At 41.5% G+C, this 16,006-nt stretch overlaps 1 protein-coding gene across 5 annotated transcripts in view; it reads right to left on the minus strand.

Moving 5' to 3' along the window:
• Fat3 (FAT atypical cadherin 3) overlaps positions 1–16,006 on the minus strand; it is a 596,674-nt gene that overhangs the window by 331,269 nt on the left and 249,399 nt on the right. For all 5 annotated transcript variants that reach the window (XM_057767110.1, XM_057767108.1, XM_057767109.1 and 2 more), the window contains exon 3: positions 8,461–8,775. In XM_057767110.1, the coding sequence (XP_057623093.1) occupies positions 8,461–8,775 (315 nt within the window). The remainder of the gene's footprint in view (positions 1–8,460; positions 8,776–16,006) is intronic.

The raw sequence follows: 16,006 nt of genomic DNA on the forward strand, positions 1-16,006 counted from the left end.
CTGTCCCTCACCTTGCTTTTCATTTTCCCCTTGAAATCTCTGTAATTCTCCATGCGATTTCCTTCAGATTTCCTAGAAGAGATGGTGTTCTAAGCAGATTACCCCCAAATTCAGCTCTGCATAAGCATGGGGTGTTCTAAGAAGATTACCCCCAAATAGAGTTCTGCATAAGCGTGGGGCTTAACTTACTTCGAAGAGGAAATTATTTTTTAATACTACTATCTTGTGGGGTAGTATTTCTCTGACAATTAAGTATTCAAGCGATTTACTGAAATTGGATAACGATTGCTTGTTTATTAATGTAGGTCTAAGCTGCATTTTCCCAGTTCTGCTTTGCTCTATGTTTCAGATATAACACAAAGAAAGGGTGCGAATTTGGGTGTGGAAGAAGTGGGAAGTATTTTGGATGAGTTGTGGGAGGGGAACCACGATCAGGATATATTGTGTGAAGACTATCTGTTTTCAATACAATTAAACCCACAGATGAAAAAGGGTACCCAAATGTTATATAACATCCAACATTTTTTTGAGACTCTGATATTTTACTCATACTGACAATGAAAGGGACATGATTTTCATTTTTACCTAATTCATAAACTTGGAAAGAGAACAAGAGTGTGAGAACTGATTGGAAATGGGTAGAGAAGAGACTTGGAATCCACAGCTGACTCTCAAACCTGCAGCCCTGTGAGGAGAGAGTGTAATTTGCAAAGCTGGCTGCCTCTTCCGCAGGGTTTCTCAGTCCTGGTGACCTCCCTTAGGTCAATGATGTCTAGAGACTGCACTTTAAGCTCCTCAGGGGAACTTCACCTCGGCTGGAATTTGTCAGAAACACAATTTACCAGGCTTCTCCACAGGCTGCCTTAGCTAATAAGATCACCTGGTGATTACCAGGCTGATGCATGGCTAGGGTTCCTCAGTTAACTCTCTTATTAATGTTGAGAGTTACCTGTTATCTCATGCACTACATAACCAAAGGCAGGAGGCTATTATTTATAGCTGACTGAAAAAAAAACTCAAGCCATCCAGTATTTTGATATTGGCTATCTACATGTCTACATCACAAAGAACCAATAGACAGCTTGAACTTGAGGCCTTCCCATGGGAGACACAATTTTGAAGATTCCTCTTTCTCAGATGATTTGGGGATAGTGTGTGTTGGGTTTTTTTTTTGTGTGTGTGTGTGTGTGTGTACAGCTAGTATACTTGACAATAAAATATGGTTTGGTCAGATTGATCCCAAGATGCTCATCCTAAACCACAACCATTCAAGTGCAGGTGAGACAACAGACCCAGGAGCAGAGGAAGTGTCAGAGATCAGAGGCAAACATAGCAACTGTGGACAGGAACTAAGATATCTCAAGTCCTGATAATGATCCATGGGAAGAACTGGGTTAAACAAAGACCTGTTTCATAGGCACCTGCTATCAACACTTGGATGCTGTGTCTGAACCTGTGTCTATCAGAGGGAAGAAATACAAAACCTTCTGTCTTCTGTATGCTTCCCTTCTAAACAATCACTTAAGAGGCAGGATTCTCAAAGAAAGATGTAACAGGAAATCTCAAGACCCTCTGAACCCTAAATACCATCAAACCCCCAAATAAAAGAAGGACAAATATCTGGAGACTATGATCTCACATAGCAGTTATGAATCTTTTACAATCCCCTCTATAATAATAGCATGCATCTTGGAGTAGCTGAAGTATATATGACTGGCTTTGGAGGTTAATTGAACTAGTTTATATTCCCTGGGTGGTGATCATACCTCTGCCTCTGTAGGCCAGCCTATTCCTCTGGTCATTCAGGGCTGCTAGGATCTCCTAGCCACCTGCTTGGTCTGATACTTGATACCTTACTCCTGGCTGATCATTGGCAGAGTTCAGTAGATCATACTTTATGCAAGTTTTCTCACACAGTTGTCTTGCATGAGGTATAATAATCCTTTTTCTCATGAGACTAAATCTCCTTAGCTCAGAAGTCATCTTCTCTTATGTCCCTACCCACCAATACAAGGTCCAGGTCAACAGTAGTACCAACTGAATGGAAGGTCGCGAAGCTACACAGCAGACAGCGACGCAAAGTCCCTTCTCGAGTCACTCTTTTGAGACAGTGGCATCCAGATGCAGTCTGCTTGTAGCATACACAGCCCTTTGTCTAGTGAGGAACACAGACTGATAGCAATAGCAATGTCTAAGGCATAGTGAGAGCTCTAACAAATGTTAGCCTGCTGATGAAGAGTGAACACAATAGACAGAAATAAAGCAGCTGTTCTGAAGCTGTAGAGAAACGTCCCACAATTCCTTCCTATTTCTGTTGGCTTGAGCACAGGTTGGTCAGCTTGCATCTCTCTGCAATCCCTGGAAGGAAGAACAGTTCCCCTTCACCTGAGTCTGAACATTGCACAGCCTCTTGCCCATCACATGTAAGCATCAAGGAGCTGCATTTGAGTGACCTCACCTGCTCTGTCTGGAACTAGTACAGGCCAAAGAAGACTTTCCAACTGGACAGCCTTTATTTTTTGGCCTAACCTACAGAAAGAACTTGAAGGAAGTCCACAGCCCACTTATTTTTACATGGCTTCAAATCTAGTAGAGGAAAACTCAAATGGGCCTTTTGGCTCAGCAGAGAAATCTCTCTCTACTTGGGGGTCAGTCGCATACATTATGTGCTATAGACTGGAGACCTAGAATATTGGCACAATTCACATTTACGTTTAATCATTTTAATCTTTACTTATCCTGTAGCACATTTCCAGAACAAAGCAAAACTCTTTAAATTTTATCTGTATCATAGAGAGAATGAAGTTTATTAGAATAAGCAACATTTCAGTTTTAAAAATCTAAAACACAAATCTTTGTTCTGGTTAGCTATATCTCCTGATTCATTGTTGAAAAATAGTTTCAAATTTTTTGCCACTATTTAACACTAATGACTTTATAAAGACAGAAGAAATTCCAAAAATTAAAACTGAGTCAATCAGATTCTTCCCACAAGAGCAATATCCTGAGCAAGGAACTCACAGGCTTCAGTGAGCTTGACCCCCAATGCTACAAAAATGAAACAAAACATAGCAATCATAGTGCAGTAAGCAAAATACTTGCTGCATAAGCATGAGAGGACATGGGTTCAATTCCCAGCACACACATAAAAAGCTGAGCAGGATAGCATGGACTTGTAATACTAGCCCTGGGGTGATGGAGATAGCTGTATGCCTGCGGCCCGCTGGTAAACCAGCAGAGTCTAATTGGCAAGCTTCAGGCTGTTGAAAGATTTTGTTCAAAAAGGAAAGAAAGACAGAAAGGAAGAGAGAGAGAGAGAGAGAGAGAGAGAGAGAGAGAGAGAGAGAAGAAAGGAAGGAAGGAAGACAGAAAGAAGAATGAAAGAAAAAAACAAAAGAAAGAAGGAAGAAAGGAAGAGAAAGAGAGAAAGAAGACAAAAGGAACAAAAATAAAAGAAAGAGAAGGAAGGAAGGAAGAAAGAGAGAAAGAAACAAAACCAAGGTGAACAGTATCTGTAGAATAACACTTGAGTTTTGAGTTTAGTCTCAGACCTCCATATGTTTATGTACAAATATAATCTCCCACCCACACAACATATACACACCCATAAACACTTACACACCATCTCCACTCCAACATAAAGAAAAAGAGATATGGTCCTAGTTACAGACATTTCTTATAGAGTTCTGCATTTCACTAGCATACTCTACATGCACTGTAACTTCCCTTCCATGGTCCATGAGTAATAACTGTGCTGTAAGCAAAGATGTATTCACTTTCCAGAAAAGAAACCTAGGCTTAAAGACATTAATGCACATTCCTGCCATTAGCATAAAGCAAACAGGACATCATCATTTATCATGGGACTTGGCTGAGCTAGGCTGTGTGGTTACATCCTCATGGGATTCCCAAATTCCTCACATCAATCCTTACTCATTGTTCTAGCTTCATTTCTGTTGCTGTGAGAAATATCCTTACAAAAAGCAACTTAAAGAAGCTAATCGCAGTTCATAGTTCCAGCTTACAGTGGGAGGAGCTTGAGACCTCTGGTCACATTATACCCATAGTTAAGAGCAGAAACGAAATGTGCATGCTTGCTTGTTTGCTTTTGCCCAGTTCAGTTTCTTCACTCTTACATGATTCAGGATTGCTAAGGAATGGTATCACCCACAGTAGGAAAGGAATTTCTGTATCAATTAGCCTAATAAGGATAGTGCCCCACAGACAGACCTACAGAGGGAATCAGTAACTTGTCCAAGAACAAAAAGCTGCTAACACCAGCACTGACTGATTTACTGTGTATTCTCTGTGGTGGTCGTAGGGTTTCACATTCATGAAGTCCAGGGCAAATATTTAAAGACAGGATTATAAACATAAATCATTTCTTCCCTGACCATCACCCTTGTCAACCCTACAGTCAATAAAACTCCTGTACATCAGTGTTGGTTCTGTCGCTGGTCACAAGTGTCAACTCTTCTGTGACTTTCATAGTACTTCTCATCCCTCAAAAGCTGAAAACATATCTTAAGCTTATGATATTGTTTATAGAAGTATAAGAAGTAAATGGCTTTGAAAAAATAAAACAAAGTCTTTAAAGAGACAGAGTACAGACAGTCAGAGATTACAAGCAGTAAAGAAAAATAAGTCACAGAAAAATGGAAAATTCACAGAGAGTCTGGATTATATATATATATATATATATATATATATATATATATATATATAAAATTGTGTTTTCTTTGAATTTTTTTTTCTGCAGAGAGACATTTGATTCTAGGGACTGGTAAGCTAAACCAATATATATACTTTAAAGGTATCTTGATTTCAAAATATGGATCTAAGGATATGTTGCTTTGGAAAAGAGGTTCTTCTTTTGTTTCCACAGAGGATAAGAACCTATGGATTACTTCTAGACTAATGTGATTTGATGGACCAAGACTCCCTGAAAGGTTGCCTTGAACCTCCCTCAAAAAATTACTTCACCCAATAAACAACAGGAAGCAGTTTAGAGAAAACTATACCTGTATTCCATAATATTGTTTACAAATGCTTGTTTTTAGTGAATATGCTATAGAGATTTGTATTGGTATAGACCTTGGTTTATTGATACAAATTTAAAGTCAATTTTGTTATATGTATATTTCTGTTCTTGATTAAGATATTATTGTGTTTGTGCAGCTCATTTAAAAATGTAATGTAATAGGTATTCATCTATGATAGCCAAGCTTGTAATCATATTAATTAGGTTTTCTAGATATATAGAGATATATTTCAGTTAGGTATTCTTCAAATGACCTTCAGAATATGGCATTTAAAATGTTTTAAGAACTTAGTACTTTTCATGGCAGTGAGAAACATCTGTTCCTGGCAGCACCAATTACTTCAAGAGGATGATGGGCATCAAAGAGGCTCCTTATGGAGTTGGTTATCCATTTGGGCAAGAAACTGCTTGTCTGGACTTATTGATGAACTGGGCATTCAGGACCCACAGAGAAATGACTGCTGAACTTCCCTAAAGGTGAGACAATCCTTTGGGATTCCTGCTTCATAAAAGAGTCTGCCAGGCATTCTGCAGGACACAGAAAAAAGTTACTGACAAACTGCCAATATAGGCGGAACTGTCTTTGAAATTTCCTGCTTCATGGAAAAGTTTGATGTATACTATGGGTCTGTAGGCTGAAGATTGGATGCCCCAATGATACAGAAGAACTGTCAATTCTAGAGTTTTGGAAGTTGCTTACAATGCACTTCCTGTTTACTTATGTAATATTATATCCTTCTGGAGTCTTTGATGGAGTTGAAGAATCTATAGTTGTAGTTTTCTTTAGTTATGATAAAAGATAAAGTAGATAAAAATATTATAACTAATTGTTGCTTGATACATGTTTTATAATATGTAATTTTACTATGTTAAACTTAAAACCTTCCTTTTCATTTAAACAGAAAAAGGGAGGTGATATGGGATTCCCCTCTGTATGCTGTGAATATCATTGGTTAATAAAGGAACTGCTTTGGGCTTATAGCAGAGCTACAGGAGAATAGAGCTAGGCAGGGAAAACTAAACAGAATGCTGAGGCAGAGTTTGGAGAAGCTATGGAACTGCTGCCAGAAACAGACATGCTGAAACTTTGCTCATAGGCCCCGACCTCCTGATGATGTACAGATTAATGGAGATGGGTTAAATTAATATGTAAGAGTTAGCCAATAAGAAGCTAGAGCTAATGGGCCAAGCAGTGATTTAATTAATACAGTTTTGTGTGATTATTTCAAGACTAAGCAGCCGGGAACTAACTCATGGCCTCCATACAAGAGGATTTTTGTGATTAAAAAAAGAAATGAGTGCAATAATCATAATAACTGAATAAACAAGATATATTATTTTCTTATATTATGTCTAAAAACCAAGGCACGCTGCGCCTTTCTTTGGGAAAATTAGACAAGTTAGATGAAAATGTCATTCTGGGCACATTTTTAAAAAATCTCTGCCAAAGACAGAGAAATTATGAATACAATTAAGGTTCTTATTATGCAATGTAAGCCACATTATGATAATGTAAGGCGTTCTGGAAATTCATGAGCATAAAAGACAGTAAGCACAATGCACCCAAGGTCTAGTCAAAGCTCTTCACACCAGATACATATTATCTGTAATGGCCATCCTGTATTTTAAGAATGTGTGTGTATATAGTTGGGTATACATGTGTGTGTGTGTGTGTGTGTGTGTGTGTGTATGCCAGAGGATAACCTTGAAGGCTATTCTTCAGCCATACTGTCTATGTTATTTTTGAAACAAGATCTCTCACTGGCCTGGAACTCATTAGGCTAGGATGGATGGCCAGGGAAGTCTAGGTCTTCCCAAAAGAAGTATTTTTCTTTTTCAACTTTAAGTAAGGTCAGTAGCAGCTGAGCTTGTCCCTCTGTAGAGTCTTTTAACTCAAAAGCAGGGCATCGGGTCCTCCAGTGACTGAAATGACAACAGGTCAAGAAGCAATCACATAATGTTGAGTGTGAAGCATCAAATGTCACTCACAACTTATTTGTCGACATTTTCCTTTGCTTTTCTCCCTCCTCTTTCCCTCTCTCTTCTCCTTGTTAAATATGTAAAGTATTTGAATTTATTTTTCTCCACATTTCATAGTCCACAGAAGTGGACCAGGAGGTCTTCTTGGCGTAATACAAGGACTTTACCCTCAGGTATATGAGGATGGTCTGTGCTTTGTGCTCCACAGATGCGGGGTCAGGCTCCTTTATCTGAGCTCTGGCCTTCTAGCATACGTATGCCTCAGCCAGACACTGCCAGCTGATACCACCTTTCATTTATAATGAAACAGAGGTCAAGTCCTGACCAAATACTTTTAAGACTCTTGAAATATGCTTGAAAATTGACTGACTGACCCAGAAGTAGGGTTATAAAAACAAACAAACAAACAAACAAAAACCACCAAACTTCAAAGTTTGTGAGCTAGAACTTGATATTTACAGAGGACATAATGGCCACTGAATCTTTCTCTTTTTACAAATAAGGTGAATAATTACCAGTACCATCAAGGCTCCTGAGGAAAGTCTCTCCACACCAACAAGCGTCAACCAAGCCCAACGCTGACCAGTGTTAACCCACCTGCCTGGAGCTATGTGAATTCCATTATTCTCAATCTCAATTAATTCGAACCCCATCCATCACATTCTCCCTGAGGGCTCGATGCCTTTGCTCAGATCTAACAGTGACATAGTACAGGAGAGCAGTAGCATGCTGGGGTTGACTGCATCCACAGAGCCACGGTCCAGTGGGCATCCTGGTCAGGGCACACTTAGTCAAAGTCTGCATTGCCCTGACCAGTGTGCCTTTGCAAGATGCACTTAACAAATCAGTTCTTATTATAACCGTTAGAAACCTTCTGAGAAAAAGTTCAGGTCAGAAATCAAATTTTGCCAATTTTTGTGCAAATATTCAGACACAGACATGGGAAATTCTTTGGAACACTGACACTTGATTGATAGAGAACGTAGGGATGAAAATCTCTAAGCTTAGATTTCAGCTTTTCAGGGGTTCATTTACAACAAGCCGGCGTGAGGTCAAGCAAGGCAGAAGGACCTAGAACTAGAGACCTTACAATGCTAGCTCTCGTAAAGAACCCAGCATAGGCCAACTGCCCTGCTCTTGAGGAGAGGAGGCAGCTGACCATCCGAGTGGTCCTGGACCACATGTTACAATGATGGGAGCAAACCTGCAGCTGGTTTTCTGTGTTGCTTCTGATTCTGACTACACCAGTTCACCTTGGTGTCAGGTGAGATTAAAACACTCCAAGTATACAAGAAAAGCATCCACCTTGGCAAAAACTACTCCTGGAGAAAAAGACTTTGTCTTCTGGACAACAAAATAGAAAAACCAGCAACAGCAAGGGCCTGACAACACATGTAAAATTGTACAGCCAATTTTAATTCAGCCAAGCATGTCCTTACCTGTTTTGATATTGATGGCAAAAAAGTTCTGTGGGTTTCCACTTGTAATCCTATAAGTCAGTTTTTCATTGGAACCAGAGTCAGGATCTTCAGCTTGTATCTGAATGACAGACACATCCTTGGGAGAGTTCTCCATGACAACGGGATAATAGATGGGTTCCGAGGTCAGTGGGGCATTGTCATTCACATCTTCAACTTCTATGTAGACTTCAATGGTGGAATAGAGAGGGACCACGCCCCTGTCCGTGGCATACACCGTCAGCCAGTACGACCCTGTTGTCTCTCGATCAAGAATGTCAGCAGCCGTGATGACTCCTAGGGAGAAAACATAGAGCACATGACAGCTTAAGCAAAGGAAGGCGGTTAAGTGAGTCACCCAGAATTCCTGGGGGCAGCACAAATAATCTTGGCGTATTGAAGAAGATTAGCAAATGCATAATATAAGATTAAATCGAGATGTTACTCTTTACATAAGGAAACGATTTTCTGCGGAACTCAACTGTATATTTATTTATCAACTCGAATTACACTTACTTTGCATTTCCAAGACAGATATGTAAGATACATATGTGCTCGTGTATATGCACACATAGACTATATGAAGGAATGAGGGAATAAGAAGACAGTTGATCACACACATACACACACACACATCACATACACACAAGAGACAAAATGGAGGAATGAAAAGACAGTGGGTCTCTCTCGTTCTCTTTTTTATACACACAAACCACACACACACACACACACATTCACACAGACAAAATGAAGGAGTGAGAAGACAGTGAATTAAGAGACAAAATAAGTCCCATCTTGCAAGCCAATCTCTCTATTTGATGTGACGCTGAATTGATTTCATACAAAACAAACACTCTTCTCAGGTAAATTATTTTATCTACTCATTTACAGGAATCAAGTAGACCCTTCAAATATTTTCTTGTCTGTTAGATTGGAAAATGTTTTACCTGCAAAGATAGAAGCCTGCACCATACTGTTTAGCCGAAGAATCAAATGTCACAGATATTCTGCAACAGTCAGGGAAGAAGCCATATCAATACACTGTCTAAATGAGCTTCATCTCCCTCAAGGACTCTCTGAGAGAGAGGCTCATGGGCAATCATTTTAAATTAGGTGGAAAAAAGTCACCTAAACTACTTTCTCATGGCTTTCTTATTTCATAGTTGAAACAAAAGCCAAACAGAAAATCAAGTAACAGCCAGAGATGCCTAAAATGCAATACTGTGCTTTCTTATGCCACATCACAGTCATCACCCCAGTAGCCAAGCCACAGAAAGTTATCACAGGGATAGGGCCTGAGCAGTTACTGTTAGGAAAAACCAGATGCTACTTAGGACATCTCAAAATTAGTTAAGATGCTCTTACAAGGTACAGGGTTCACTAAAACCTCAAGCTACAGAAAGTCCCTGGAAAAAGCCTCAGGAGCCAGTTCCCCAGGAACCCTTTCAGCTCCTTCATTCTTCCTGGCAGTTTGTTTCCTTTGGCATACAATTTGACCTTCAGAGCCTGTGAAAACAACGCTCAGGTATTGCCACTGGAAAGGGAGAGAGCATCTGTACAGACCCAGGTTGGCACAGCCAACGATGAGTGGAATATTCAAAAGAGACGAGGCAGCTGATGTTGCAGCCTCAGGACCAAAGTTATTCACCACAAAGAATTTGTCACAGTGATGTGCCGGAAACAGCTCACCACAGGCATAATGCGGAATTAAACTGAGATGCCACTCTTCATGTAAGGACATGTTTTTGATAATAAAACTCATGCTAAGAAAAAACGCTTTTTAACTCTATATTTTTCTATTCTTCTTTAAAACAATTTACTGTTTCCTTATTTTTATTTCGTATGCACTCGTGTTTTGCTTGTGTGTATGTCCACATGAGAGCATCAGATCGCCTGGAACTGGAGTTCCAGACAGAGGTGAACTGCCATTTTGGTGCTAGAAACTGAGCCCAGGTTCTCCGGAAGAGCAGCCAGTGCTCTCAACCACTGATCCATCTCCCCAGCCCTGAAAATAATTTCTTAGGAGTTAAATTTATGAGGCAAAAGCATGTGTTGTGTGTTGTACTTGTCTGTGTATTTGTTTATTCATTGTGGATGTAAGCATTTGCACACATGTGATGTGTACATGTGGAAACCAGATATCCACATTGGGTTTCTTCCCCAAGTGCTAGCCACCTTTTTATTCCTTCCCCCTCCCTCCGTCCCTCCGTCCCTCCGTCCCTCCGTCCCTCCCTCCCTCCCTCCCTCCCTCCTTGCTTTCTTTTCTTGTTTTTGACAGAATCTTTCATTGGCCTGGGATTTCTGGTTAGTTTAGGCAAGCTGCAAACCGGCCTGTCTGTTTTCCAGCAGTGCCTGCATTATAGGCACGTATTTCTATACCCAGCACTTACACATGTTAGGGAAGAAAGGAAAGCAGTTCATCAAGTCACCTTCCTATTCCTGCACACCATTTCTGAGTGTGCTTGATCTGTTATTTCCCAGAATATGTGTATCAGGAGCATGTGTGCTCAGGGCACTGCTACCAGAAATCTTCGTCTTTATATAGTGAGCAATATTTATTAGGGAAAATACAAAAATTAAAATACACTATACTCTGTCACCTGGAATGGTAACAATTGAATTCACCAGTCAGAATGTTTGGATCATTCTTTTAATTTCTAAATATAATTAGTACTTTTATTTATGTGCCTGTATGTGTGTGCACATACATGTCTGAGCATGTGCCTGTATGTGTGTGTGTGTGCATGCGTGTGTGTGTGTGTGTGTGCGTGCATGTGTATGTATGCTTGTAGGAGTTTTTATGTGCCAGTGCAGCTCAGAGGACTTCTCTGGATTCTCTGGAACTGGAGTTACAGGTGGTTGTGACCTACATGATGTGGGTGCTGGGAGCTGAACCCATATTCTCTGCAAGAGCAGTAAGCGTTCTTCGCCACAAAGCCATTTTTCCTGTCTTTGAATTATTCCTTCCTCAACTTTAATGATTTATCTCAGTGACAAAAGTGTCCCAGGTGTAGTAAGACAAAAACTTATGATTGGCATAGACGAAGCTAGTAAGTTTGTTATAGCTTGCTAGAGGCATAACTTTAATTAAGTCAAAATGTGTCCACAGCACAGAATTCTTTAGACTTAAAGATATGGAGGGTTTATTTATTTATTTATTTATTTATTTAGTTAGTTAGTTAGTTAGTTAGTTAGTTAGTTTTTTGAGACAGGGTTTCTCTGTAGCTTTGTAGCCTGTCCTGGAACTAGCTCTGTAGACCAGGCTGTCCTCGAACTCACAGAGATCCACCTGCCTCTGCCTCCCGAGTGCTGGGATTAAAGGCGTGCGCCACCACCACCCGACAATATGGAAGGTTTAAATGAAATGTCTGAGCATAACCTTTGGTTCTTAAGATGCGCATGCCTTCATGGGATGTACTGTAGGTATTAGCTGCACCTCCATCCAATCTTTAGATTTGATGCAGGTCTTCATCTTTCTAACTCAGGATAGTGTTTTGGAATCTCCTAGAACGTGGACTGGGAATTCCAGCTTTGCTTAGAAAAGGCTTTCCTCAAAAGGCTCCCTGAACTGAAATGAACTCAGTTGCTGCTCTGGTGTGGACTCCTGACCTGCAGAGCTCAAAAGTGCCAAATTTATTCTTCTTGGGAGACGTCCCCATGCTTCTCCTACAGATAAAAAAAGCAGCAAGCAAAGCGTGTAGATTCAAACTGTATACTTAGAAGCTTAGAAGGCATAACAGGAGTAACAGCCTCAAATAACTACCCAATAAAGTAGTGAAAGCAGACACCTCGCATGTTCTTTCCCCAAGAGAATGCCTTCTGGCCTGTGTGGTGATTTGATGTTCACCTAAGAAACCAAGGTCCTGCCAACCGCTGCGCACACCATACAGAGCCTACTTACCAAACAAATGAAGAGCTGGCTTTATTTCCCAGATCACACTCGTTCTAGGTAACAAAAATGACACATACAATGGAATAGAGGGGTCAGGTCAGAGTTTAGTATTGTTTCCCCCCAATTACGAGCAGTGACAGAAAAAGTCCATCTAAGACGTGCTTCCCGGAGCTTCCCATGGGAAAACCCCTCCACAAAAGTTCTGCTTTGTTTCATTTATTCATGGTGAACCTCACCAATTTACTTTGTTTTCTTTGGGCAATGATGGCGAATCATGGAAAACGTCAAACTTCTCTAATCAGCTTTGGCTGATCAGATTGTAGGGAGGGTACAGACACAAAGGCATTAGAACACGTGAGTAACAGTGCTAGTAACTTACCTTTCTTTCTGATGGAAGCGGTAAGCCCTGTGATTCTCTATTTATTTATCTATCACCAAATGGGCCACTACAGCAGCATAAAGAAAACCCCCAAAGGAGGAACGTCTATAGTTTTTCCTAATTGAGTTTCCTCAGTTCTCATCATCTGTAGATTTCTCGGATTGTTTTCCAATTTTCATTTGAATTTCATCCCATTAAAAGGCTGTGACCTCTGACACTCCCCTGCCTTGCATTCTTCTGCTGCTCCTAATTGAGATGAAACGTTCCCGCTTGGGCTATGGACAGTGCCAGAGGCACTGAGGAGACCTAGATAAATACAGCCCTAGACTATGCTAACAAGGGGACGAAGGACCCTGTGGTCCCCATGACAGAACTCTGGGAGGGAAGCTGGTGTATTTGTTAAGTACCCAGATGCTGACTTTGGAATGAGGAGGGAAAAAGAAGGTGATTTTTAGGATCACGTTGTTACCATACTGACTTTGGCTGCGTGTAAGAGAATTTAATCTCTTAAAATATTTTTATATTTAAATGACTTCATGTTCACAAGGTATTTAAACCACAATGCGGGTTAATGATAGTTTTTGATCACATGGCTGAGATCTGTGAGTAGATCATCCTGTATTCGCAAGTCATGGATGAAAAGTTATGTTGATTTTCCTCCTGTTGTAAAGACATTTTTTTTTAAAAAGGAACTACCTATAAAGCAAAGTAAATAATATGTATAAAATCAGAAACATTTATGATTTTCAAAAATGATGATGATACTGGGGAAATACAAGATTATGCAAAGTGTCTTGATTCGTGTTGGTATTTGCCTGTGTTTTCCTGGCTGGTACAGTTCTGACCTAGGGACAATCAAGGTGTGCGTGAAACTGTAAGACCCTGGGATCCGGAGACCAGCAGGCTGCCAGAGTGGCAGGAGGCGTGACTGGAGGTGGAGACCTCCACTCTGCATGCACATCTCTCAGTTAACGGCAGAGCATTCTACAGAGACGCAGAGAAAAGCAGGTGGATTCTAGAAATGAGGGTTTAGGGTTCTTGCAGCTGCTGCTACATATCCCGCTCTTCCTTGTACCCGTCTCAGTTCAGAATTTAGGCACAGGTAAGTTCCAGGATTCTGCATACGGAGAGGCCAAGACATAAAACTGTACAGAGAGGCCAAGGGTGGGAAGTGTGACACCAGCAGAGGACACACCAGAAATCCAGAGTTTCAGAAGATGACTCTGAACATAGGTTGCATGGGACAGTATGTATATGAGTGTGTGTGTGTGTGTGTGCGCGCGCGCGCACGCGCACACACGCGCATAGTTATATGTGGGAATATGTGCACATGTTTTAAAATCAGGTGTCGTTCCTCCGGAACCTTCTCGGCTTTTGAAATGGTGTGATTCACTGGGACCTTGATCATGCTGAGTAGATGAGACTGCCTGGCCAGCACACTCCCGCTATCCTCCTGTATCTATGTTTCCAGTACAAGGGTTGTAATCATGTGCCACTCTGTTCTGCTTTTCTCCACAACTGCTGAGGACTGAACGTAGGCCCTCACTTTCCCAAATGAGTCTTTTCCCCAGCACACACACAGGAGGCTTTTGGGGATGCTGCAGACCGGCTGTCTGTTCTACTTCTCATCCATGCTTAGCGGTTGTGGAAGCCCTGCCCTGTCCTTCTGAGGAGCGGGTTTATTCAGAGCCTTAGTAATGGAGTCAGAGGCTCTTCTCCACTAGCCTGCTGACGCTGGGGCCCAGGGCATAGCAGACCCTGTCTGTCTTACTCAGCACGAACCCCACACCTACAGAGTACTTGACAGATATTGCATACGGTATGCACACAATGAATTAGGCTTGAGTGTGTGTGTGTGCTGCTTCTATCTCCAGAGGCCCTGTGGCTCCTGATATATAGGAGAAACCTAGCAGAGACTTATCATTCTTTGTCATATCCATTAATGGTGTCCAACGTGTGGCAATAAGCTGGAAAGCAAAAAAACACACCTAGACATCCCAGGAGAGCAGAGAGAGAATGAACTGTTCAAAGCAGGATTTAATTAAAATAGAAGGGGGCCCAGCTAAGAAACTCTCGGTTCCTCACTGGTTGGTGCAGGCTTTGCATCACCCACAGACTGGGCAGATGTAGACCTGTGAGGTCACTCTGCTGCAGAGACACTTCAGAGTCTAGTGGTACATACAAGAAGTAAAACACCTTGTGTGACCTGTGACCTTCCAACACGCCTCCGTCACATGGCCCAAGGCCACGATCAGAAATGCATACAGACTTCTCAGCAGTCCTCGTTGTCCGCTATGTTCAGCGAGTCCCGTTTTATCCCATGCTTTTTCAGACCCAGGCCAGCTGGCCTTGGTGAGTTCCCGATAGACCATCCCCATTGTCTCAGTGTGTGGGTGCACCCCTCGCGGTCCTGAGTTCCTTGCTCGTGTTCTCTCTCCTTCTACTCCTCGTTTGGGCCTTGGGATTTCAGTCTGGTGCTCCAATGTGGGTCTCTGTCTCTGTCTCCTTTCATCGCCTGATGAAGGTTAATATCCAGAAGGATAACTATATGTTTTCCTTTGAGTTCACCTTCTTATTTAGCTTCTCTAGGATCACGAATTATAGGCTCAATGTCCTTTATTTATGGCTACTGCGTTTTGATTCTACTGCATGTACTGGCTTTGTGGGAGCCTAGGTTGTTTGGATGCTCACCTTACTAGACCTGGGAGGAGGTGGGAGATCCTTGGACTTCCCACAAGACAGGGAACCCTGACTGCTCTTCAGGCTGCTGAGGGAGGGGGAGTTGATTGGGGGAGGGGGAGGGAAATGGGAGGCGGTGGCGGGGAGGAGGCAGAAATCTATAATAAATAAATAAATAAATAAATAAATAAAGAAAGAAAGAAAGAAAGAAAGAAATGCATACAGACCCCTAAGTTATGGTGAAGGATAAGAGCTGCTCCTCTCTTACAAGATGACTCAAGGACACAGTTGGTGGTTCCCTTCCAGTGTGGCCTAAGAGCCCAGTTCTTACCAGAAAATCTGGCCTGAGTATGGCCAGACTGGTGAGACAGCTTCAGAGTCCCTTGAGAGAAGGTAGCAAATGGGATGCCTTCTACTGAAAGAGTCCCCTTTTAATATCTCCTCGGTTCAGGCTTCATCCGCCAAGAATCTCCATGTACAGCAAACGTTCTGAATTCTTCGCCCCATATTACGATGTTACAATCCAACTGGAGTAAACTCTCCCCTAATACACTCTCACATGGGTACACACACACACA

Source organism: Chionomys nivalis, chromosome 4, assembly GCF_950005125.1.
Source record: "Chionomys nivalis chromosome 4, mChiNiv1.1, whole genome shotgun sequence".
In the NCBI taxonomy this organism is placed as follows: Eukaryota; Metazoa; Chordata; class Mammalia; order Rodentia; family Cricetidae; genus Chionomys; species Chionomys nivalis.